At 41.3% G+C, this 26145-nt stretch overlaps 1 protein-coding gene across 15 annotated transcripts in view; it reads right to left on the reverse strand.

Annotated features, from left to right (window-relative positions):
* CPLANE1 (ciliogenesis and planar polarity effector 1) overlaps positions 1-26145 on the reverse strand; it is a 193163-nt gene that overhangs the window by 141408 nt on the left and 25610 nt on the right. For 12 of the 15 annotated variants that reach the window (XR_005292954.2, XM_038401861.2, XM_038401863.2 and 9 more), the window contains exons 6-12: positions 23835-23941; positions 16540-16696; positions 11024-11127; positions 10734-10916; positions 8131-8380; positions 2010-2165; positions 377-1140 (exon numbers count right to left, since the gene is read on the reverse strand). Coding sequence is in view for 14 of the 15 variants with exons in the window: in XM_038401861.2 (XP_038257789.1) it covers positions 377-1140; positions 2010-2165; positions 8131-8380; positions 10734-10916; positions 11024-11127; positions 16540-16696; positions 23835-23941 (1721 nt within the window). In the remaining variant the exon portion in view is untranslated. Of the gene's footprint in view, positions 1-376; positions 1141-2009; positions 2166-8130; positions 8381-10519; positions 10577-10733; positions 10917-11023; positions 11128-16539; positions 16697-23834; positions 23942-26145 lie in introns of those variants that run through there. The other 3 variants (XM_038401870.2, XM_038401873.2, XM_038401872.2) reach the window with 3 other exon arrangements.

Consider the following 26145-nt stretch of genomic DNA (forward strand, 5'->3'; position numbering starts at 1 on the left):
GAACCATATTTTATGTATTGTTTTCTTTGTTTACTAAACTTATTGTGCAGAATGTTCATTAATAATTTACAGCTTTTAGTGTTCAGAAGAATCACCCTAACTCATGCACCCAGGTGTTGCTCCCACCCTGTTATTTGTTTTATTGAACTTAGTATAAACATAAAACAGTACCTTTGTCAAATAAACAAATATATGACACTGTATTTCACTCTAATAGCATGGAATTACTATGCCTGCTTGAATAAATTACCACAATCTTTTCAGAGTATAAAGTGGTGATGAGATAAAATGCTGCTGTAATTCTTCTCTAATAAAACAATGAGAAACTAATTAAATCCCATTTTTAAAAAGTTTTAATGCACATTAACAATCATACCTGTTTTCTGGCTTTTCATTGAGTTTTACTGCCTGAGGAGGTATCTTAAGCAGAGAATTCAGTGAGCGAAATTTCTGAGCACTACTCCCATCAAGAACTTGAAAAATAGGCACAATCAGGGAGTCAAGCTCTATAGCAGTGTTAACATCGGAGGATGCAGACATTATCTCATAACAAGGTGTGAGCTTCCCATTTAGACTATGTGCAACCATCTTCAGCAAACAGAAGCACCCCAAAAGGTATTCTGAGAACAACTGATCTTGGAGCTGAATAAGCATCAGTTTTACAGTCTGTGATGTCAGCTTTACCAAATGCCCAACTGTCTGTCTGTCTCTCACATCCCAGTACAGGACAGTTAAACACTGCTGAAAATGTTTTAAGATACAATGCATCCACAGATCATATTTTTCAGACTTGTTTAAAAATGCATCATGGTTTAGTAAAGAGCTTTTACTGAACTGGAGAATGTTGAAAAGGTGGGTAATGCAGCCTACTGTGTAATTCAACAGCATATCTTTTTCTAGCACATTTTTTGAAATCCCTATCCCCCAGGCTGCAAGAAGGTTTTTCTGAATTGAATTTAGTTCCATAGATAAATCATCTTTTGCATCAGTATCATCTTTTGCATGAACAGTGTCAAACATTGATGCAAATTCCAACCGGCCTTGATCAGCTCTATTGAAAAATGAATTTGGTCCCTGGCTGCAGAAAGTAGAAGAGTTATTTTGAAACTGCTTGTCATCATCAGATTCCTCTTCATAATCCTAAATCAAAGGGAAAAAAACACACATGTAATCTGATTTGTGTCTATCTTCTTGAAAGCAAGGCTAGTGAAGGGGCACAGTGAAGATTAACAGGCCTTGTATACGAAACCTCTATCCATTCTAAATAATCTAACATTCAAAAAGCAATTAGCACAGAGTGTGTGTCTGTGTCTCTGTCCGTGGACTCTACTCCCCACCCCATTTGCTGCTCCAAATAGTAAGGATATAGATATATAGATAATCTCTCTGACCCAATGGTCCAAGAACCATTCTGCAAAGCACAAGATATGGTGGCTCAGAATGCAGGTAAAGGGGAATTTGCTTCTACAGAAGAGATCCTCAAAAGCAAAGTACACAGCAGATTTGAAAGACTGCATGGTGATTTTGACATACAGCCATTTTTCCTAAAGAGATGTTAAGATCTATGAGGTACACAAGTAGCAATACATGTCAAAGCTTAAAACTCAGAATAGATTTCTTTGTTACAGTTCAAGGTGCAATTCCCAATTGAACTAGATTTTGAACAGCAACAGAAAGTGACTTTACAATACGTATTTTATTAGCATGCATTTTTGGAAAAGTAAATTAATTTCTGAAAAAATCTTAAGATGTTTGAAAACCATTAACATCCTGCTAAAATGATTGAAAAGAAAATCAGTGCATTTTCTAGACCCTATAAGCCAAAAGAAAATTAAAATTCTTCCTAAGAATTTGTTTAATGTAAAATCATTTAAGCAAATTTATTAAGAGTATAATATTCAGAATATGACTTAAAATAGAGCTCAGGATAATTAGATTTTTTTTTCCATATTCAGAAATTAGATCAGATGCATTAATTATACAGTAAATACGAAAGTGCTGTTAAATACCTGTAAATCTGCTGCTTTCTCACTCAGTTCTGCCGTTTCTTCTTCTTGCAGGAACTTTGGAATGGTAGAAAGGGTAGAATTTTGGTTTCGATGCTGTTTCAGTAGGCTATCTTTTAAAGAAGACAACGATCGCAACTGCAGCCTTTTCCCTTTTGACTGTAGGAGACAAAAAGTAAGAGAAACTACTTTAATATTCGCAAAAAGAAAAGGAGTACTTGTGGCACCTTAGAGACTAACAAATTTATTAGAGCATAAGCTTTCGTGAGCTACAGCTCACTTCATCGGATGCATTTGGTGGAAAAAACAGAGGAGAGATTTATATATACACACACACACACACACACACACACACACACAGAGAACATGAAACAATGGGTTTATCATACACACTGTAAGGAGAGTGATCACTTAAGATAAGCCATCACCAACAGCGGGGGGGGGGGGGGGGGGGAGGAGGAAAACCTTTCATGGTGACAAGCAGGTAGGCTAATTCCAGCAGTTAACAAGAATATCAGAGGAACAGTGGGGGGTGGGGTGGGAGGGAGAAATACCATGGGGAAATAGTTTTACTTTGTGTAATGACTCATCCATTCCCAGTCTCTATTCAAGCCTAAGTTAATTGTATCCAGTTTGCAAATTAATTCCAATTCAGCAGCAATATTTCCAACACACCTCTGACCAACATATTAACCCACAGAGACCTTCCTGCCAACACTACAAAAAGAAGGATTCTAGGTGGACTCCTCCTGAAGGTCGAAACAGCAGCCTGGATTTCTACATAGACTGCTTCCGCCGACGTGCACGAGCTGAAATTGTGGAAAAGCAGCATCGCTTACCCCATAACCTCAGCCATGCAGAACACAGTGCCATCCACAGCCTCAGAAACAACTCTGACATCATAATCAAAAAGGCTGACAAAGGAGGTGCTGTCGTCATCATGAATAGGTCGGAGTATGAACAAGAGGCTACTAGGCAGCTCTCCAACACCACTTTCTACAAGCCATTACCCTCTGATCCCACTGAGAGTTACCAAAAGAAACTACAGCATTTGCTCAAGAAACTCCCTGAAAAAGCACAAGAACAAATCCGCACAGACACACCCCTGGAGCCAGGACCTGGGGTATTCTATCTGCTACCCAAGATCCATAAACCTGGAAATCCTGGACGCCCCATCATCTCAGGCATTGGCACCCTGACAGCAGGATTGTCTGGCTATGTAGACTCCCTCCTCAGGCCCTTCGTTACCAGCACTCCCAGCTATCTTCGAGACACCACCGATTTCCTGAGGAAACTACAGTCCATTGGTGATCTTCCTAAAAACACCATCCTAGCCACTATGGATGTAGAAGCCCTCTACACCAACATTCCACACAAAGATGGACTACAAGCCGTCAGGAACAGTATCCCCGATACTGTCACGGCTAACCTGGTGGCAGAACTTTGTGACTTTGTCCTGACCCATAACTATTTCACATTTGGTGACAATGTATACCTTCAAATCAGCGGCACTGCGATGGGTACCCGCATGGCCCCACAGTATGCCAACATTTTTATGGCTGACTTAGAACAACGCTTCCTCAGCTCTCGTTCCCTAATGCCCCTACTCTACTTGCGCTACATTGATGACATCTTCATCATCTGGACCCATGGAAAAGAAGCTCTTGAGGAATTCCACCATGATTTCAACAATTTCCATCCCACCATCAACCTCAGCCTGGACCAGTCCACACAAGAGATCCACTTCCTGGACACTACGGTGCTAATAAGCGATGGTCACATAAACACCACCCTATATCGGAAACCTACTGACCGCTATTCCTACCTACATGCCTCTAGCTTTCATCCAGATCATACCACTCGATCCATTGTCTACAGCCAAGCGCTACGATATAACCGCATTTGCTCCAACCCCTCAGACAGAGACAAACACCTACAAGATCTCTATCATGCATTCCTACAACTACAGTACCCACCTGCTGAAGTGAAGAAACAGATTGACAGAGCCAGAAGAGTACCCAGAAGTCACCTACTACAGGACAGGCCCAACAAAGAAAACAACAGAACGCCACTAGCCATCACCTTCAGCCCCCAACTAAAACCCCTCCAACGCATCATCAAGGATCTACAACCTATCCTGAAGGACGAGCCATCGCTCTCTCAGATCTTGGGAGACAGACCAGTCCTTGCTTACAGACAGCCCCCCAATCTGAAGCAAATACTCACCAGCAACCACACACCACACAACAGAACCACTAACCCAGGAACCTATCCTTGCAACAAAGCCCGTTGCCAACTCTGTCCACATATCTATTCAGGGGATACCATCATAGGGCCTAATCACATCAGCCACACTATCAGAGGCTCGTTCACCTGTGCATCTACCAATGTGATATATGCCATCATGTGCCAGCAATGCCCCTCTGCCATGTACATTGGCCAAACTGGACAGTCTCTACGTAAAAGAATGAATGGACACAAATCAGACGTCAAGAATTATAACATTCAAAAACCAGTTGGAGAACACTTCAATCTCTCTGGTCACTCGATCACAGACCTAAGAGTGGCTATACTTCAACAAAAAAGCTTCAAAAACAGACTCCAACGAGAGACTGCTGAATTGGAATTAATTTGCAAACTGGATACAATTAACTTAGGCTTGAATAGAGACTGGGAATGGATGAGTCATTACACAAAGTAAAACTATTTCCCCATGGTATTTCTCCCTCCCACCCCACCCCCCACTGTTCCTCTGATATTCTTGTTAACTGCTGGAATTAGCCTACCTGCTTGTCACCATGAAAGGTTTTCCTCCTTCCCCCCCCCCCCGCTGTTGGTGATGGCTTATCTTAAGTGATCACTCTCCTTACAGTGTGTATGATAAACCCATTGTTTCATGTTCTCTGTGTGTGTGTGTGTGTGTGTGTGTGTGTGTGTGTGTGTGTATGTATATATAAATCTCTCCTCTGTTTTTTCCACCAAATGCATCCGATGAAGTGAGCTGTAGCTCACGAAAGCTTATGCTCTAATAAATTTGTTAGTCTCTAAGGTGCCACAAGTACTCCTTTTCTTTTTGCGAATACAGACTAACACGGCTGCTACTTTAATATTATTACATATTTGTCTCTGGTAACACCCATAACATGCTAGACTTCCCAAACATAAAAAATTATTCTGGACCTAAAGAACTTACAATACGAGAGTCAAGCAGGCAAATACACAAAGGGCTAGGGGAAAGGGGCATATCATAAATAGACTGGAGATGGTATCTGGCCATGTCTTCACAATGCAATGTTGTAACAACACCAGACAATTGTTTTTTTCCCCCCTACATATCATGGCAGAAGTGGGTCTTCAGGAGGAATTTAAATGCATGGAAGTAACATACTAACAGACTTAGCATGGATATTCTATGCATACAAGGCAGTGGGGAAGAAGATGCAGAAATGCTTGTGGGAGAAGATCATCACAGATCAGTGTGCGCTATGCCTTGTACCCCTTCACAGTCCCTTGTGAGTCCATCATTCCTAATAATAGGATTGGGGCTCCACTTCCCTCAAAGGAGAGTCCTGCAATTCTGTCACTCAGACTGTATACCTAGGCTTCAGAAGGGCCTATTTTGCTTGGTTTCTTGTACAAGTCTTCTCTCAGGAGCTCTAACAAGAAAATATATGCAATGACACAGCTCAGCCTCTTCAAAATGAAGTATTATTTATTAGCCAACAGGAACACGGTATTCAGAGAAATGGGTTACAATAACCAAGAATGTTTAAACATATGACTATTAACCAAACTTCATTCTTTCCTTGTAAGTTGTGAAATTTTACATCTTAGACGTTCCTACTCCTGGGCTGAAACAGACAGTCAGCCACTGCAGCATTCTCTCAGTCTCTCTCTGTCAGAGACTAACTGCCAGCCACTGCTCCCCTCTCCATCGCTTCCTCTCTAGGCAGGGGTCTTTAATGGATTAGAGAGTCTCTGTGATCCTAGGCTCAAGCCTGGGAAAATAAACCTGGTCATCTGCCTTGGGCCAGGCAGGTGAGGATTTCCCACTGAATAGGTCCTCCACAGTTCTGTTCAAGACCCTTGGCATTCCCTCTGGAGGGATCTCATCTCTGTCATTGTTTCATTTCCTGTTTTGATTAAATCCATGCAGTCATACAGACTAATATCAAACAGATAAACCGAGACACATGTAATATTCACAGAAAAAATACAGAAATTTCCCACATTCTCCACATAGACAAACACCTGTGGGAGAAGTAGTGTGTCAAGGCTGCCATTCCTGGCAGTGAAGATAAGATGGGGTCAATGAAAAGAGAGAGACAAGGACGAGTACGTTGGGAAGGACAAGGTTATGTAGGCACCTGGATGGAATGGGGAAAGAAGCTTGAATTTCATGTAATATAGGAGAAGCTGCCAGTGGAGGAATTCAAAGAATGGATAACATGGTTAGAATAACAAGCAAAGAAATCAATCTGGTAATTCTATTTTCTAAATACTGGAGGTATCAGTATTCTGAGGGGAGGAAGATGTTACAATAATCAAGAGGGAAGATCAGATAGCCTGAACAAATGTTTTAGCTGTAGGGATAGAAGGAAGAGATCAGATCCCTGGAACAGATAGATTTTTTGAATAATAACTGGCAGGATTTCTGTACAGCTTGCGTAAGTGGGAAAATGGAGAATAAGTGGTCAAAGATGATCTTCAGATTCCTGGCGTTACCCTGCATTAAGTTTTCAAGATCTCGAATAAGGGCTCTACTTCTGATTCACTTCTTTTAATATGTGTTTTCCTATTCAACAAATGTAAACTGAAATACTAAAAAAAAAAAAAAATATGATCAATTACAATGTCACAGTAATGTAATACTTAGCTTTCTACACCTCTATGGTTTTGGGTGCGGTGTGTTAATAAATCTGGACATATCTATACCCTGACAGATATATTCTTGTTCATTAGCACCGGGAAATTTTACATCTGGGCTGACTGCCTTTCAATTAGATTGCCTATAACTTCATCTCCCTGCTGGATACTCTCAGTTTATCAAACTGCAATGAACCTATACACCACATATTCAACCTAATTCATATCAAACTCCTCTTCTCTTACCACCCCCAAATCCGTCAATCATTCTCTCATCCTATTTGATTTTGTTCTTCCTAAACTGTCTTCTTCATTCGCTAACATACATGGTGCCCTTAATCCCCATTCAAAGAATCCTTCTCCTCTTCATCTCTCAGTTGATCCCATAGATAATTTTACTGATACCTGCAATTCCATCCCTTCTTAGGCTCTTAAGAAAATTTCACCCCTAAATTCTCACATTCTCTGCCACTGTTCCAATTTATCCCAGTAAACAGATCATCTCCATAAACTCAAGTATACTTGCTGGCACCTGCAAAGTGGTGATGCAAACGGGTTTCAGTTTCCCTTGGGATATATAGAAATCCCATTTTACACTTAACATTGAATGAGTCTCTGTGGGAGGCTGGAAATAGAGCTGAAAGGTCTGTCAGCTCTAAGTTTTTTGTTCAAACTTCACCCCAGTTGCTAGTGACTGAAAACTGTTACCCTCCAGTAGCTGTTGATCTATGTGAAATGAGTTGATGGTTTCAATCCAGTTGTTATGGAGTTCAATGGAGCGATGATGTTCACAGTACAACTAGAAACTTCGTTGACCATCTTGACAGAGACCAAAGACTTAAAATGACAAGGAAGCAAAACTACCTTCTTACTCACTAGAGGTGGCCTATGCAGAACAGGGTTAAGGTATAACAAGTCGCTGTACTACCATTTTTTGTTCTCCATGAACATATAAGAAAATGCAGTTTCACTTAAATTCAGAGCCTGATTTTCAAATCACTGCCATTCTAAGTCTGTCTCAAAACCTTCCTCCACAGAGCACTAAAAGGAATATATCATGATTGTTCTTTCAAAGGACTAAACAGGCACATGACTCCACTGTTGCTTTGAAAGCATTTTGTAATACTCTGTTTGAAAGAGATTATAGTGTTTACTATTTTCTCCTTTTGACTAAAAATTCATCATTTAAAAAAAAATCTAATGTAAAAAAACCACACACAAACAAACAAAAAAAACACCACCACCCAACCAACAGTACCTTAGGTGTCATCAGACTCTGATGTATCTTTTCAAGCCTTTGGGCTGAATCAAGTAGAAGTGACCTCATAACTCCAGATGGTAAAAGATTATCAGAAAACCTAAGTACTGTAACCATATACCCATCAGAGACAATGAGGTAGGGTAATCTTGAGTGTGATGTTACAGAAAATCTCTGTCTCATAAGATCACTTTCAGAGGCAGATGAACCAAGAGAATGACTAGAATCTTGAGACACAGACTGTTGCAGTCTAGCAAATAAAATAAAAATATATCAGAAAAAATAAAGCAAATATATGCAAAATTATTAAATAAAAATATCAAACATACATATTTTGTTTTAAAAAATAATTATTTTTTCAATTTATACAATTTTTCTCCAAGGGGAAAATTTAAGCAAAAAGTGCACAAATGCAAGATGACAAAATAATAATGTAAGCAATTTAACACCAAGTTGGAAGTTATAATATAACATGACATAATACATAAGTTAAGCTTAACAGAAAAATACGCAAATACTAACGGGCTTTTTTTAACCTTAATTAGCTACTACTACAGCAAAATATTGACATCTTGAATTTTGTTATGTAGACCTATCATATAGTAACATCAATTTATGGTCCTCTATATGGCCCCAATTCTGCAAAGATTTACACAAATACTTAACTTTATGCATTATCAGTAGACCCATGGAGACTAATCAGAAGTTAAGTCCATGATAAATCTTTGTAGGATGGGGCTCTACATGACTACTAATAAAAATCATGTACGTTAAGTAATAAAGAACACTAGTATTTTGTGTCTATTTTAAAAATAAACTCCTTGGCCATTCTACAACAATTTTTAAATACAACGCACAGGACCTAGTCCTGTAGTCCTTACACAGAAAAGATTCCCATTGAAGTCCATGGGCCCTGTACTTGCACATGCATTGTAAGATTGGATCCATGGCATTTCCAAATTATCAGTGAAACATTTGATTATTTCCATTTCTTGACAGTTAAAATGTTAGGAAGTTCTCTAAAATTTAAATAGCTCAATTGTAATACAATAAACAGTTGTATTACAATTAAAAATAGTCTTTCACATATCATAATACCACCTAGCTCCTATATAGGTCTTCATCAGCTGATCTTAAAGTGCTTCAACAAAGGAGATCAATATCACTATTTCCATCCTACAGATGGAAAAACTGAGGCAGAGAAATTAAGTGACCTGTGCAAGGTCATTCAGTAGTTTAGTAGCAGAGTCTGGATTAGAACCCAGGTGTACTCTACTCAGTAGGCCAATCTGCCTCTCCTATATAAAAAATAAAATTCTGATTTTTAAATCAGCCAATGAAAGCGTGCACAGCAATACCATTTGCAAGCATGTAACTTCAAATTCTTTTAAGTTATTGGCCAGCAATTTTTTTTCTACATCTATATGTAGAAAGTTACAAGAATGCCTGAAACTTAATTGAGTATAGAGGTTTTTAAAGCCAGTAGCAAGATACTAGAGGACTTAGCATTAGGGAGCTCGGTAATGTGGTGAATAATTGTGCTATCTTTTCATCTGTGGAGATCTGTGGGTTCAAAGTTAAGGTCACAAGAGAAAAGGAGTTTGTTGGTTTCAAGTGAATCACTAAAAATGTTTCACATCCTGCCACAACAGACACACTGCTTAAACAACAACAAAAACTGGAACAATGCAGTTGATCTGTCTTACATACAATGATGGCAGGCATTTAGGAACACTATACATAGATTAATGTAGAAAAGGATTTAAATGCACTGGCAGAATAGTATGAGACAATACCTGGCTATAATCCATCAGGGCTAACAGTCAAAATCTTTAATTAAGCTAATCAGATTCACAGAAAAAGTATTTTAAAGATTCTTATAATATTGACATTTTGTAACTACCTGCAACTTATAATTAAGGTTAAATAAAATTTTCTATTGCACGTGTGATTTCTTGTTATAACATATTAGAAGTGCCTTTTGTTCATTTTCAAGAATGAATTTTCAATAGTGATACACACTACTGAACAAAAATGCATGCACAACTGCATCTCTTATATGAGAGAAATTGCATGTGAAAAATAAGGTTCTGGGCTTGCAAAATGCTATTTAAATATAACTAGCTGCTTTGTATAGATACCCTACTTTCATATACAATTGCTATAATTTCGTATTCAATCTTGGAACTCTCACAATTAGAAAGTTACAGTAAATTAATTCTTGAGCCACCAAAGTTATCCTTGCATTAAAAATTAATCCAAGTTTTTAACATTTACAAAAAGTGAATTTCTTCCATCACAAAACAAGATGCATGTTTTAGTTAATGTTAATCTCTGAAATATCTAAAAATTTAACCAGCCCTAAAAGCCACAAATAATTTATACTTACATTGCCACAATGCCAATTTTTCATCAGGACAAAGCCATTATAAGAAATAGAAGAGAACTATGAATGAGAAACAAATACGGAGGGAAAAAAAAAAGAGAAACCAAAAGACTTAATTTGAAAGAAGAAATTTATTTTAAATAGTAGAAAACATGTAAGAAAGGAAGATATGATCAAATGATAAAGAAAAAAAATCTGAACTTTCAGGTTGTCTCACCTATATGTTATTAGTGGATGAAAGGGAATAAACTCTGCTGGTCCAAACTCTATAGAGCAACCAGAAGTAACCAAGGTCAGCAATTCACCCATACAAGTCAATAAGATCAAGGAGCCACGTTTTAACATGCAAGCCAGAAAAAGGCTATCGGGAGTCCAGCTCATGTCACCTACCCAGTACGACCTAACAAAGACAGAAAAAATTAATAGCTTTACAAGTCTACTTTCCTATCAAATCAAGGTAACAATGATTTTACTTCTTAGAATAACTTCTACTCTTCAGATACTGACCTGACAAACTTGGATGGAACCACATGATTCTTGCTACTACAACCTTTAAGGCTACCAGAAACAGTAACAAAATTCAGTGTATTTATAAACAAAATCTGAGTTGCCTAGGAAGAAAAAAATAAAGCACAAAAAAAATTAAATAAAATTGACCATAAAGACTTTTAATATCAAGTTATGCCTTAGATTTGTTGTACTGAAAACGTTACTACATACAGAAATCTTGTCTGCACTACTACCTGCAGAAATAATAAGTCATGCTTATTAATACTCTAAGTACATTTTTACCTTTGTAACTTAAATTAAATCATCTTGTGATTTGTAATGTCTTTATATAGGCATATAATATCAATATTCGTTAAACAGAGAGGTTAATCACAGGCAGAGCTGGTAGTGCAGCCTATACTTAGGCTGCCCAAATTTTCCATTACAAGACTGTTTTCAGTTGCTTGAAAGTCTGGCAAACTTTAATCACTTAGGTTGAAATTATCAGGTGTCTGCCTCAGACTGAATTTTTCTGGAAAGTTTCAGATAAAACAATACAGCCACATCCAGGAAAAAAATATTGGAGAATCTTTTGCCCACAATAAAAAAATTCTCATTCAAAAGCTTTAGGACCTCCAACTTTTGTAGCAAGGATTTGAAATTTGGCAGCAGCTTGCCTGTGTGTCAGGGATGTGTTTTTTGCTATTCCCATGCAAAAGTACTTAAATTTGGCCAGATTAGAAACCTTTAAAAATCTCATTATATTCTCAGCATTGACTTGTTAGAGTTTGGCAGCAAAGTTCTCCAAAGATTCCATCTGAATTGAGCATGTTCCATCCCACGGTTATAGGGGCTGAGCTGGACTTCCCTTTAAATGCAGCTCCCAGGTGCTGCAGTCCTCTCTGGTTCCAGACACCAAAACTAAGAGCAGGGAGATAGTCTCTCTCTATTGGCTCCCATGCGGCACGAAAAAGGAAGAAGACTGACTTGAATAGACAGGGAACAACAGTCCCACGCAAAATGGACGGTGGGAGGCTGGGACTGAAACAAGAAGCCAAGGATGAAGGAAGAGACAGGACTGAACAGGAACAGGCTGGAAGGGATAGAGGCACAGTGGATGAGGCTTGGAAGGGAACAGGGACAGAAGAGTCTGATCAATACAGCACACTCCCATCAAGAACTTGGACTGGAAGGAGTGGTTCCTTATCTTAGAATAATTCCGTTCTTCGAAATGGTTTGTCCCTTTTGGTGCTCCACTGTAGGATGTGTGCATGTGTGTGCTCTCAAATGGAGAATGCAAAAAGAGGTGTCCAGGGGCTCATGGCTGCACAGAACAGGACCTCATGCCTCCAAGCAGCAGCATGTAGGGAGCCACAGCCTGCCATCACTCAGTTCCTTCTCAACCATGGAGTAGAGCCTCCACAGCCAAAGGGAAGGAGGGTAGAAGCACCCACAGAAACAAACATCTCAAAGAACTCAAGTTACTGTAAGGTAAGTAATCTCTACTCCTTCTTCAAGTATGACTCTAGATGCTCCACCACACAAGACTCCCAACCAGTAACTCAACAAGAAGGTACCAGATTTTCAAGGCTTTTCCCGTAAACGCACGTGAAGGCCCTACTGATGTCTAGTGTATCCAGGCTGGTCTCTCTAAAGACATGAGGTTTTGGGTAGAACGTGGTCAGGCGAACCTCTTGATTAACATGGTGTTCCAAAGAAACCTTTTGGAGAAAGTGAGGATGAGGATGCAGTATAACCTTTACTTATAGATGGTAGTATATAGCAGGCCAGCCATAAAAGCACTGAGCTCTCCCTTTGTCTAACTGAAGTGATGACTATGAGGAACAAAGTCTTGAGTGAGAAGTGGAAGAGAGAACAGGTGGCCACTGGTTCAAAGGTAGGTTTCCTGAGGACATTGAGAACCAAGTTTAGGTCCCACTATGGGCTGGCTTCCATACAGGCAGAAACAAGATGTGAGAGTCCTTGAGGAATCTAACTGTTGTTGGATGGACAAAGACTGAGAAACCATTGATTAGTGAAAGGAAGGTTGTGATAATGGTCAAATGTACTCTGAGTTCAACTGAAAGGCCTTGCATCTTTGAATCCAACAGATAATCCAAGATTTTGGAAAGCAGAACCTCTGAGGCTTGGGAAGAGTGAATACAACAGTAGTGGAAGCATTTCCACTTTTGAAGGTAAATTTTGCAAGTACTAAGTTTCTTGATAGATAAGAGAACTGATTGGACCTTACCCAAACAGGTTAGTGCCATGCATGAGAACCATTTCAGAACTGCGATCTCAGGTTCAAGGAGGAAGGGTTGGGATGGATCCGGGTCCCAGAGTTCTGTAATAAGAGACTATTCCTGAGAGGAAATCAGGGAGGTGTTGACAGACTGGTAGAGGAGATTCAAGTACACACTTGTCTTGGCCAGGATGGTACTAGGAGAATAACCTTCACTCTTTCCTGATGAGGTTTGAGTAAGGTCTTGAGGCAGAGACAGATAAGCAAACAATAGGCCATGGTATTATCAGTACATCTCACAATGAGTTGAGGCCATATCTTCCATTGGAACAGAAAAGGTGACCTTTAATGTTTGGACTGGTAGAGGTCTGCTTTTATGAGACCATAGATTTGACAAATGCTATGAAAGACGGAATTGTTGAGCTACTGTTTATGGTCCTAAAGAAAGCATGTGCTTAGGGAGTCTGCAACTGTATTCTGGAGGCCTCGGAGATAGAAATCTCAGCAGTCTAACTGATGGGAGATGCATCAGTCCCATAGCCTTAGCAACTATATGCATAAAAATGGGGATCTTGCTTTGCCCTGTTGGTTGATAGAATATATTGCTGCCCTGTTGTCCAGCATTAAATCTGAGAGAGTGACTCTGTATGGGTGAAGGAAGCATTGACAAGCATAATGAACTGCTCTCAGCTCCAGAATGTGAATGTGATGTGGACTGTGACCTCTTGTGCAGATCACTTGCTCTGGGTTGTGGCCCTTGGAGGTGGAGTTCCCCATCCCAGAAGAGAAACATTTGTTATAAGGATCTCAGAGTGGGGAATGTGAGAATGGGGTTCCCACACAGACCTTCCAACACCATCACCCGAGAGAGTTCAGAACTTTCTGAGGTACGATGACATGTTTGGAAAAACTGTATCTGTTTGGAGTGTACACAGACCGTAGCCATATCTGAAAGTACCAAAGGTGCAGCCTCACCTGAAGTGTGATGAACGTGGAGTCTGTCATGTGGCCCACAAGTTGTAGGCAGGTCCTTGCAATTGTTTGCAGGCTGTGTTTCTGGAAGGGTGGATAGCTATATGAAATTAGGCATCCTTGAGGTCAAGGATGATAAACCAATCTCCCAGATCTTGGGATGGAATTATAGTGACTAGTGTCACCATCCTGTCATCCTGGAAAAGGATTCAGGTGTTCAGGTTTCTTAGGTTGAGGATCAGTCTCCAACCTCCACCCCTTTTGGAAACGTGGAAATAGTTGGAACAGAATTCCCTTCTGACGAACTCTGTGGGGAATGGCTTGATTGCCCCCAAGAGTACAAAAGACTGGACCTCTTGTTTAAAGACATCTTAGTCAGTGAAAGAAGATGGAATACCCCACATTTATCACCTCCAAAATCCATCTGTCTGAGGTAATCTGTTCCAAGGCAGTGAGGAAGTGGGATACCTGATGTCCAGAAGGGGGTGGATGGAATTGTTCAGCACATGATCTGGGAAGGTAGGTAGATTAAGGCCCTTGTCCAGGACGTAAAACAGTTTCTTACAGGGAGGTGTAGATAAAGTTGCTGTAGAAGGGGGTGGGGTTCCCTTTTCTGGGGTCTAGATCTCCTCTGAAAGTCCAAAGAGCTGTTAAGGCTGTGACTAGGGATCTAGAAGCCATGTCCGTAGAATCTACGGTACCTTGGAGGGAGGTTTTAGCTAGCAATTTCCTCTCCAAAATGAGAGCATGAAATTGTTCCGTCTGGTCCTATGGCAGATGTTCAACAAAATGAGTGAATTTAGAATATGGTTAGAGTCATACTTCACCAACAGGGCTTGGTAGTTTGCCACATGGAACTGGAGTTTTCAGCTTTTACTCCAACTCCCAGTGAAGAGAAGAGGTGAAGCATCATACAAGTTGATGCATAGGCTTCCTGGTGGCAAGGAGATAGTCAGCGAGACAGTGGAAGACAAGGAGACCATGACTTCTGATGTGAGCTACTATCACTACGGAGAAGATCTTGATCAAGACTGGGGACGATACATATTCCGTGACCATGAGAAATCTGAATTTGTGAATGAAGCGGTTGAGATGGCGGAGGTCGAGGATAGGTCTCCAACTGCCTCTCTCTGAGTAACAGGAAGTAAGGAGAGGGAAAAACCCACTCCCTTGGTATTGAATAGGAAAGAATTCTATCAATCCTCATTACAATAGGGAGTTCATCTTGTTTGAGAATACTCTTGTGAAAATGGTCCCTAAACAGGGGTGGAGATGGTTTTTGGAGGGAGATAGGGATGCAAACTATGATTTAGCCAGATTGGATGATGTTCACCACCCACTTGTCCATTGTTATTGCACTTCAGGTGTTGAAAAAAAAAGAGTGCTAAACAACCCCCAAACAGCGTATAGGGGTCAGGAAGTGTTGGGCTTAGTGATTTGCAGCTCTCAAGTGCCCATCAAAAACAACATCAAGGTAGGGGCTAAGATGGAGATACATAGCCTGTTACAGAGGGTGTGGGGAAGCGGCTCATTTGAACCTTCTGTCTCTTGTGAAGTGGTTCATAGGGTCTCTGATGGAAAAGCTACTGAGTAATATGTCCAAGAGAATAAATCTATAATAGATCTATAAAACACTAAACTATAGACTATAAAAACTGTATAACTGTTAAAACTACTTACAAAACTAAAACTAATTCTTATTTTGCGGGACAAAGCTGAAGCTATGGATGCTGGTGGTTACGAAAAGGAGTATGTAGTGGTGAGAAGGAAATGCAGAGGCGGTCTGCCCCGCCCTTTATCCTGTCAGATGGAGGCATGAGCTGAGCCAGGTCACACATGCAGACCAACAGACACTTTTCAAATTCACCAACTGCGGGCACATGCATAAGCTCCCACAATGGAATACAATAGGGACCATTATTCAAAGAACTGTTCATGCCAGGGCTGTGTCGATTCTGTGCTTCAGGCTGTAGCTCGACTGAAGCATTTCAGGATAATGGCAGATGCAACACGTTGGTTCAGCTTAGTTGTCACTGCTTTCTCAATGACTTTGCCTAGAGATGGGAGGTCAGATATATAGTGTGGTAGTCGGAGACAATTTCTATATAAAGTTTTAGTGTATTGAGAATCAAACACATGATCCATCTTCCTGAGAACCATACTTTTCTGAAGAACTTCCTAGCTATAAATACGGTTATGATTAAATAGAAAGCCTATCTGAGAGGCAATTCTAAAACAATTTAATAAAAAGGTCACTTTTGCCAAACTGTATTCTATTTGCAAGATTAGCTTTAGTGCTCTACTTTCTAACCAGTCATACCTTTGGATCATTTTGATTAACGGCTACTGCCAGTAAAAGTCCATCCCTTGAAAATGCAGTAAGCAAAGCTCCTCTCGACTTTACCGACTCACACACTGGAACCAGAGTGGGCAGAGAACATGCTTGCTGTGCCCAGTGGATATGGTAAGGTAAAGAACTGTTAAAAAATATATATATATATAAATGAGAAATAATGGTGCATAAACAAACTAGGGAAATACAACCAAATGAAACTACTATAAGGTGGGTGCACAACTGGTTGGAAAACCGTTTCCAGAGACTAGTTAACAGTAGTTTGCACTCAAGCTGGAAGGGCATATCGAGTAGGGTCCCACAAGGGATCAGTTCTGGGACCGGTTCTGTTCAATATATTCATCAGTTATTTAGACAATGGCATCGAAAGTACACTTAACGTTTGTGGACGATACCAAGCTAGGAGGGGTTACAAGTGCTTTGGAGAATAGGATTAAAATTCAAAATGATCTGGACAAACTGGAGAAATAGTCTGAGGTAAACGGGTTTAAATTCAGTAAGGACAAATGCAAAGTATTCCATTTAGGAAGGAACAATCAGTTGCACATCTACAAAATGGGCAATGACTGCTTAGGAAAGATCAACAAAAATAAAGGTCTAGAAAACATGGACCTATGAGGAAATTGGGTTTGTTTAGTCTGGAGGGGGAGCCGGGGGGAGGTTCTCCTTAACCTCTGAGGATAGGACAAGAAACAATAGGCTTAAATTGCAGCAGGGGTGGTTTAGGTTAGACAGTAGGAAAAACTTCCTGACTGTCAGGGTGGTTAAGCACTGTAATAAATTGCCTTGGGGGATTGTGGAATCTCTATCACTGGAGATTTTTAACAGGAGGTTAGACAAACACCTGCCAGGAGTTGTCTAGATCAGTGGTTCTCACCAGGGGTACTTGTACCTCTGGGGGGTACACAGACGTCTTTCAGGGCGCACATCAACTCATCTAGATATTTTCTTAGTTTTACAACAGGCAACGTAAAAAGCACCAGCGAAGTCAATACAAACTAAAATTCCATACATACAATGACTTATTTATACTGCTCTATATACTATACATTGAAATAAATACATATTTCTATTCCAGTCATTTTATAATTATGTTGTAAAAATGAGAAAATAAGCAATTTTTCAGTAATAGCATGCTGTGCTACTTTTGTATTCTTATGTCTGATTTTGTAAGCAAGTAGTTTTTAAAGTGAGGTGAAACCTGGGGGTAGACAAGACAAATCAGACTCTTGAAAGGGGTACAGTAGCCTGGAAAGGTTGAGAGAAGAGACGGGTAAGGGAGGTGGGAGGGCAGGGAGGAGCAGCAGAATTGGAGAGAATATCCCACTTCTACCATGCGAAGAACCCAGTGGTCCAATGTTATATGGGACCACACACAGTAGAAGTGGGATAGATGGTTCAGAAGCGGGAGGAAGGATCTGGGATAGTGACTGCTACGCCATCCTCGGGCGTCTGTTGAAAATCCTTTCTTGGACCCTGATGATGGCTTAGTTGGGCCCTGCCCTTGGCTGAGGAAGAGTTGGAAGGTCTACGCCTATTATTCCTGCCCCTACAGAGGTATGAATCCTTCCTCAGGAGGGGCTGGTATTGCCTCTGCTGCTGTTGGGGTTGAGGCTTGGAATCGCGCGGTTCTCCTCATGACCACACCAGAAGTGATGGAACGTGCCGCAGAGTCAGCCAAGTCAAGGGAAACCTGCAGTGATGTCTTAGCCACTGCTTTTCCCTCCTCGACCAGAGCCGAGAACTCAGCCTTCGACTCAGTGGGGAGCAACTCCTTCTTTTTTGACAGAGTCCCATGAGTTAAAATTATACTACTGAGGATAGCTTGTTGGTTAGCCATCCTCAGGTGTAGCCCCCAATGGCGTAAACTTTCCTGTCAGAGAGGTCCATACATTTGGCCTCTTTAGCCTTGGGAACCAGCGCCTGCTGCCCCTGACACTCCTCATTTACCACTGAGACTACCAGGGAGCAGGGTGTGGGTGGGAGAATAAGAACTCATATCCCTTGGAGAGAACAAAGTATTTTCTCTCCATACCCCTGGCGGTGGGCGGAATGGAGTCTGGAGTCTGCCACAGGGTATTATAATTGTTGTCAATAGTTTTAATGACTAGCAACGCCATTCTGGAAGGACCTTCCAGGGTGAGAATGTCCACCATCGGGTCCTCCGACTTGATGACTTCCTCTGCCTGTAGGCCCATGTTATGGGCAATGCGGCGGAGCAGATCCTGGTGTGCCCTGTAGTCAATGGGCGGAGGACCTGAAGCAGATGCTCCTGCCACTGCCTCATCAGGCGAAGATGACAAGAAAGCCAGTGGGGGAACAGGGTCCTCAAGGCCTACTATGTGCTCAGGTTGCTCTGCGTAGCATTGGCATCCAGTGGTTCGGCATGGTCAGATGTGACCGAGCTATGGGTGGGTCTGGAGCCGGTTCTGCTGCCCACTCTGTGATATCAGGGGGCGGTCTGGATAGGGTCGCCTCTGTAGCACGAGAGGCAGGTCTGTCCACCGGTGACCGTGCAGGAGAATGCCCCGCTGCTACAGACCTAGAAACCCAGGAAGGGGTACCCAGGGACTGATGGTAAGCCTTGGGGGTTCAGAAGGGCCATTGCTCAGCGGGTGGCCACTGTGGCTGCCAGGTCAACTGTGCGTGTCTCTGATGTTTATCCGACCTGTGCCTACTGCGCCGCAAGTAGTAGGAGTCAGAGGACGATAACCAGGGTGGTGTCGATGATCCCTGAGCTGGCGGTAGGTGCTAGGAAGAGGAAGTCAGGGATCAGTGCTGCAGTGATCATGTAGAGGATCAGTGCCAACTGTCCCATGATTGAGAACAGCTCCTATGTTCCTGTGCCGTGTCTCCGTGCCAGTCAAGAGAGGGTGACCGCGATTGGTGCCAACCCCTCGGTGCTGGAGACACAGATCATCACGCTCCCTACACTGGGCGATCTTGTACTGGGGCAGTGCTGGGGGGTGTTGTGATGATGGAGATCGGGAACAGTGCCAGTCCGGCGATGGAGAGCATCATCGTGGGCTTGCCTCTAGATGGCACCCGTCTGGACAGTGCTGGAAGCTTCTAACAGTAAGGGGCTGAGGCACAGTACTTTCTATAAGTTCCTTTGCAGCCTCAAAAGTGTTCGGGGTGGAGGGGGGGTTCCAATTTCTCCATCAAGCACTGCCCCGCCAGAGAGTCACTGAGTGCCGGGCTCAATGGTGCCAACTGGGGTGCTGGAGTCAATGGCATGAGCTCTTGCTGCTTGGAAGTAGAGTCCTCCCTCTGAGGAGCAAAATCTTCTTGGATGGTTCTGCTATCTGAAGAGAGCATCCTCTGTCCACCTTCTTATGGTGTTTGTGGGGCACCGGGGATGTTGACTGGTGCCAGGGCGCCGCTCCACACTGCAATGCCAGGGATCTCCAGTACCGAGGGTCTCTAGCACCAGAGTCCTTCCTTGGTACCGACTCACAGACTGACACCGGGGTGCTCCGCACTGACCTCAGTCCTGGGACTTGGCCGTCAGGTGCTGCTGGATGGAGCGTGGCTTCCATTAATAGCTGCTTCAAACGGAAATTACATTTCTTCATAGTACTGGGCTTAACCTTACAAATCTTGCAGGGCTCAGACCGTTGTGCCTCCCATAGACACCACAGGCACGAGTTGTGGGGCTGCTATTGGGCACAGGCTTCTTGCATACACCACAAGATTTAAATTCTTGTGGTTGAGACATGCCCCGAAGCCCAACGTGGGATGAGGGAAGAACGACCCACTCACCACACCTATCCTAACTACAAATAACAAACTAACTACAAAACAAAAACTGGGTAGGACTAAGGAATAGCTAAGGGAACACTTGCAAGCAAGCAAAATGCAGTTCCCGTGCCACCACAGATGGTAAGAAGGAACTGAATGGGGGTCGGGTTAGCAGGGTCATATATTGAGCGCTATGAGGGCAGCATTCCAGGGGACTCCCAAGCCAACCCAAGAGGAGCTGCTGAGGGAAAAAGTTTCCAATGACCATGCACATGGTACGTGCACACCTGATTGGAATCAACATGAACAATCACTTGAACTAATATTAATAAATGGAAACAAGGTCAGAGAAAAGCAATGTTCATGATTAGGTGGTGGGAGGGATTGATTTCTGAAGAAGGGCTAAATAGGTAAAGCTTTGTCTATACATAAAACTTGTATCACTTTAATTCCCATATAGTTAAAATGGTACAACCCTCATAGTGTGGATGCAGTTATACCCCTATTAAATATGCTTCCCACATGGGAAGGGGAATAAGCTATACCAATATAAGCATCTTTATAGCTTAACTGCATTCACAAAGGGCTGTACCAGTATAACTATATCAGTAAAAAGTCTCAGTTCCAGCAACCACCACAGTTATTCTAATATGCAACCTGTGTGTAGACCAGGCCTAGAAATGACACACAGGGGTATGGTAAAAAACACAATTTGTAAATATTTAAAGGAAGTGAGAGAGGAGGACAAGTTACCTAAGCGTGTATGGGGGTGCATCACAGACTAAGAAGAAGAAACTAAGACAGGGAAAAAAAATATAGGAAAACTGTCAGGAATACTTTCTGACAGTGAGTTACATTATATTCTAGGCTAATCTCCCAAAAAAGTGACAGAAGCTTCATCTCTTGAGATTTGCACAAAATACTAGCCAAACACTGAACAATATACTGTAGGAAACAATATAATTTTGGCTGGGAATGGACTGGACGATCTAATGTCTAATATCTCAAACTTTTCTGATCGTAAAATCATAGAATATCAGGGTTGGAAGGGACCTCTGGAGGTCATCCAGTTCAACCCCCTGCTCAAAGCAGAACCAATCCCCAACTAAATCATCCCAGCCAGGGCTTTGTCAAGCCTGACCTTAAAAACTTCTAAGGAAGGAGATTCCACCACCTCCCTAGATAACACATTCCAGTGCTTCACCACCCTCCTAGTGAAAAAGTTTTTCCTCATATTCAACCTAAACTTCCCCCACTGCAACTTGAGACCATTACTCCTTGTTCTGTCATCTGGTACCACTGAAAACAGTCTAGATCCAACCTCTTTGGAACCCCCTTTCAGGTAGTTGAAAGCAGCTATCAAATCCCCCCTCATTCTTCTCTTCCGCAGACCAAATAATCCCAGTTCCCTCAGCCTCTCCTCATAAGTCATGTGTTCCAGTGCCCTAATCATTTTTGTTGCCCTCCGCCGGATGCTTTCCAATTTTTTCACATCATTCTTGTAGCGTGGGGCCCAAAACTGGACACAGTACTTCTGATGAGGCCTCACCAATGTCGAATAGAGGGAACGATCACATCTCTCAATCTGCTGGCAATGCCCCCTACTCATACATCCCAAAATGCCATTGGCCTTCTTGGTAAAAGGGCACACTGCTGACTCATATCCAGCTTCTCGTCCACTATAACTCCTAGGTCCTTTTCTGCAGAACTGCTGCTTAGCCATTCGGTCCCTAGTCTGTAGCGGTGCATGGGATTCTTCCCTCCTAAATGCAGGACTCTGCACTTGTCCTTGTTGAACCTCATCAGATTTCTTTTGGCGCAATCCTCTAATTTGTCTAGGTCCCTCTGTATCCTATCCCTACCCTCCAGCGTATCTACCTCTCCTCCCAGTTTAGTATCATCTGCAAATTTGCTGAGGGTGCAATCCACACCATCCTCCATCATTAATGAAGATATTGAACAAAAATGGCCCCAGGACCGACCCTTGGGGCACTCCACTTGATACTGGCTGCCAACTAGACATCAAGCTGTTGATCACTACCCATTGAGCCCAACGATCTAGCTAGCTTTCTATCCACCTTATAGTCCATTCATCCAGACCATACTACTTTAACTTGCTGGCAAGAATACTGTGAGAGACCGTGTCAAAAGCTTTGCTAAAGTCAAGGAATAACACGTCCACTGCTTTCCCCTGATCCACAGGGCCAGTTATCTTGTCACAGAAGGCAATTAGATTAGTCAGGCATGACTTGCCCTTGGTGAATCCATGCTGATTGTTCCTGATCATTTTCCCTCTCGTCTAAGTGGTTCAGAAACTGATTCCTTGAGGACCTGCTCCATGATTTTTCCAGGGACTGAGGTGAGGCTGACTACCCTGTAGCTCCCTGGATCCTCTCCCCCCCCCCCCTTTTTTTTTTTTTTTTTTTTTTTTTTAAAAAAGATGGGCACTACATTAGCCTTTTTCCAGTCATCCGGGACCTCCCCCCATCACCATGAGTTTTCAAAGATAATGGCCAATAGCTCTGCAATTACATCTGCCAACTCCTTTAGCACTCTCGGATGCAGTGCATCCGGCCCCATGGACTTGTGCTCGTCCAGCTTTTCTAAATAGTCCCGAACCACTTCTTTCTCCAGAGGGGGCTGGTCTCCTCCTCCCCATGCTGTGCTGCCCAGTGCAGTAGTCTGGGAGCTGACCTTGTTCGTGAAGACAGAGGCAAAAAAAGCATTGAGTACATTAGCTTATTCCACATCATCTGTCACTAGGTTGCCTCCCTAATTCAGTAAGGGGCCCACACTTTCCTTGATTTTCTTCTGCACAGGGGCATGTTAACAGCATTCATTTCCAGATCAGGAGATGCATGAGTAAAAAATTTATGGCCCGCATTCGAAATCATTAGGCCCTAAATAGAAATTCCTCCCCCCCCGCAACTCTCTCTCTCTCCCCCCCTCGTTAAGCGTATGCTGTTGCTCTTTCACAAAACACAAGATTGGAGCAGTAAACCTCAGCTCAGAACTCCTATGCTTTATGCAAATTAGCTGACATTACCTCTGAGCAGCTTCTTGCCAAAAATCAATAGTAAAAACAGATCAATGTATATAGTTATAATTCGCTCTGAAATAAAATTGTTTTAAATTAAACATTATGGGCTCTGTATTACAAGTTAGGGAGGTACATTTGTTATTTATATCTCTGTGCATGACTAGCTTATGTGTATATATAAGCAATGCAGGCTAGCCATGCGTGCTTGCAAATATCTTGATTTGTTCATGCACCTTAAGCATTGGTATTCATAAACTAGTGTGGCATAAAAGTGTCCAAGGTTGTTCATTCATTACTCTGAAAACTTGACTTCAAAATGCTTTATCAAAAATAAATCAACTATTTAACTGGGACTTGGTCCTGCTTTGAGCAGGGGGTTGGACTAGATGACCTTCTGGGGTCCCTTCCAACCCTGATATTCTATGATTCTATGATTGATTCCTTGTAAAACTGGCAAAATTTCAAATAACTTTGAACTCACCTAATGTATCTGAAACTGTTTTCATGCCACCGGAGTGCCAAAAATGTCAGCATCAAGCATTCCCCAGAACAAAACACAAAAGAGCACAAGCAGCAGTCACCTAGTATCTGCAAAAGAAACATTTTTTTCTCTCAAACTTACTTGATCAGTGCAATCCCATTACTACAATTAAAATTAAATGCAATACAAATATTTTTCACTTAGATTCAGAAGTTAGGACAAACCAATAAAAGCAATTTGCCAACCACGCTGTAACCTTGCTTAAACTATTCCAGTATCTTATGAGATACAACACTTTGGTTGCCTAAGAACTGCATTCGAGACTAGCCTGAGTAGGTAATAGATTACATAATCAGTCTTACTAGGCAATTTACCTTGTCACATTGAATTAGTATTCAGTTGTGGTTATAGTTCAAATTACTCATTTTTTGTTTGTACAATTAAACTGAAAGCACTGCAGGCTTCTACAGGGTCCCACACTTCCCCCTTAGGTGTACTGCTTTGAGAAGTAAATTTCCACAGTAGACTTCCGAAACTTTAAAAAGCTATGGGTTTTAGCTGTTAAAAAAGTATATTTGAGAGTTGCCTATATCTTCATTTGCTACCAAAACTTTCCATACTTATTAAAAAGGAATTGCAGGGGGCTGTTTCTCAGAAAAGTGAACTAAAAATGGTGGCTGCAGATAACTTGATAAAATTCCATGAATCCTTACATACATATCCTTACATAGGAGCAAGTCCACCACACCTACATCTATTCTGCTGTCTTACTAGAAAAATAGTAAACAAATTAAAACAAAAAATGACAAATAATTCTATGCATGTAGTGCAATATAACAACACATATGTAAGCACTTTAGCAGGGCAGTGTAGGTGACTGGTTTTAATGATTATTAATTTGACAGTAAATCCTACAGATTACATTTGTACAGACAAAAAAAGAATTTGTTGGAAAAATACATATATGACGCATGAACTGAGAGAGGACAATTAGAACACAGTTTTTCCACAGATACTGAAATCCCATCTAGTCTCCCTTAGCCAGAAGGATGTATAATGCAGAGCCTTAAACTGATGCTTTTAAAAACAGGAAGAAGGGTAGTGGAGAGATCTTCAGAGCTTTTTGAGACACACAGAAGTAATCACCCCTCCCAATTCAATCAAGAATAAATAAATACATGGCTGGATTCCAGAAGGAAAGGCCTTCCAGATTTCTGATTCTACAATCAGATCTGCCGAATTAGTTCCCCATGCCTGCACAGAGCCATATTGAAATAACTGGAGTTATCAGCAGGTACAAGAAATCACCAGTGCAGATGAGATTGCATGACTGAGGCCCAAGACTGGGTTCTCATAACAAAAGTTGAGACAGCAAAATATTAACAGTATGTGGCAGCAATGTCTTATCATTTTGATAATATTTTAAAATAAGGTCTCTCTTCTTGGTCTCTAGTTGAAAGGAAGGTTACTTACTTTATAGTAACTGGAATTCTTTGATATATGTGGTCCCTATGGATATTCAGTAAATCATAACCTTCCCAAGGATCTCACATGATCCGTCTTGCATAAAAACATCTTAGTTATGCCATATTCATATCATAATATTTGTATGAAGAATATGGAGTGTAACGTCACACTAAACACAGCAAAACAACTACCTCTAAATTTTAGGATTATATGCTAGAGAGAGTCTATGGCTTGCAGAACTTTTTTCAGATTATTAAAAAAATAAAAATAAAGGGAGATTTGTATCTGTCAGTTTTGTGGTCTATGTGCCTTCTGCAAGTTGTGGGAATGCTCAGCACTGGATTGACATGACCTGTTTTACCTCCAATTGTTTAATCTTTTGTATACAAGCACATTCTGTACCACTGATACATAGTTACACTAGTGTTGATTAATGAAAATTAGCTAAAATAAACAGTGCTGCAAGTGTCATCATGAGAAATTGCTGACATCAACGTTTTCCATTTTTGAGAGGTTTCCCCCCCTGGATTGAATTTTATTTATTTATTTTAAAGTGTCTCATTTATCACAAACCCAGTTTTCAGTAAAAGAAAAAAACTTCAGTAATTTAAAAAAGACAAATTGCAAAAAAAAAATTTGCAAAAAATGGGTCCCTTTAGAACCTTGTGAAATGGAAACAACTTCAGAACTATTTTAAAAATCATTTTGCTATTTTTCAACAGTCTACTGCTTAGTATCTATTTTTTCCTAACTAATATTTAGTACCAGTTTGGCGTCTGTGATGTGGAAAACTGTCTCCTACTTGTGTCAGACAACTAGTAATTTCACATAGCTACTAAACACA

This window comes from Dermochelys coriacea, chromosome 5 (genome assembly GCF_009764565.3).
Source record: "Dermochelys coriacea isolate rDerCor1 chromosome 5, rDerCor1.pri.v4, whole genome shotgun sequence".
NCBI lineage: Eukaryota > Metazoa > Chordata > Testudines > Dermochelyidae > Dermochelys > Dermochelys coriacea.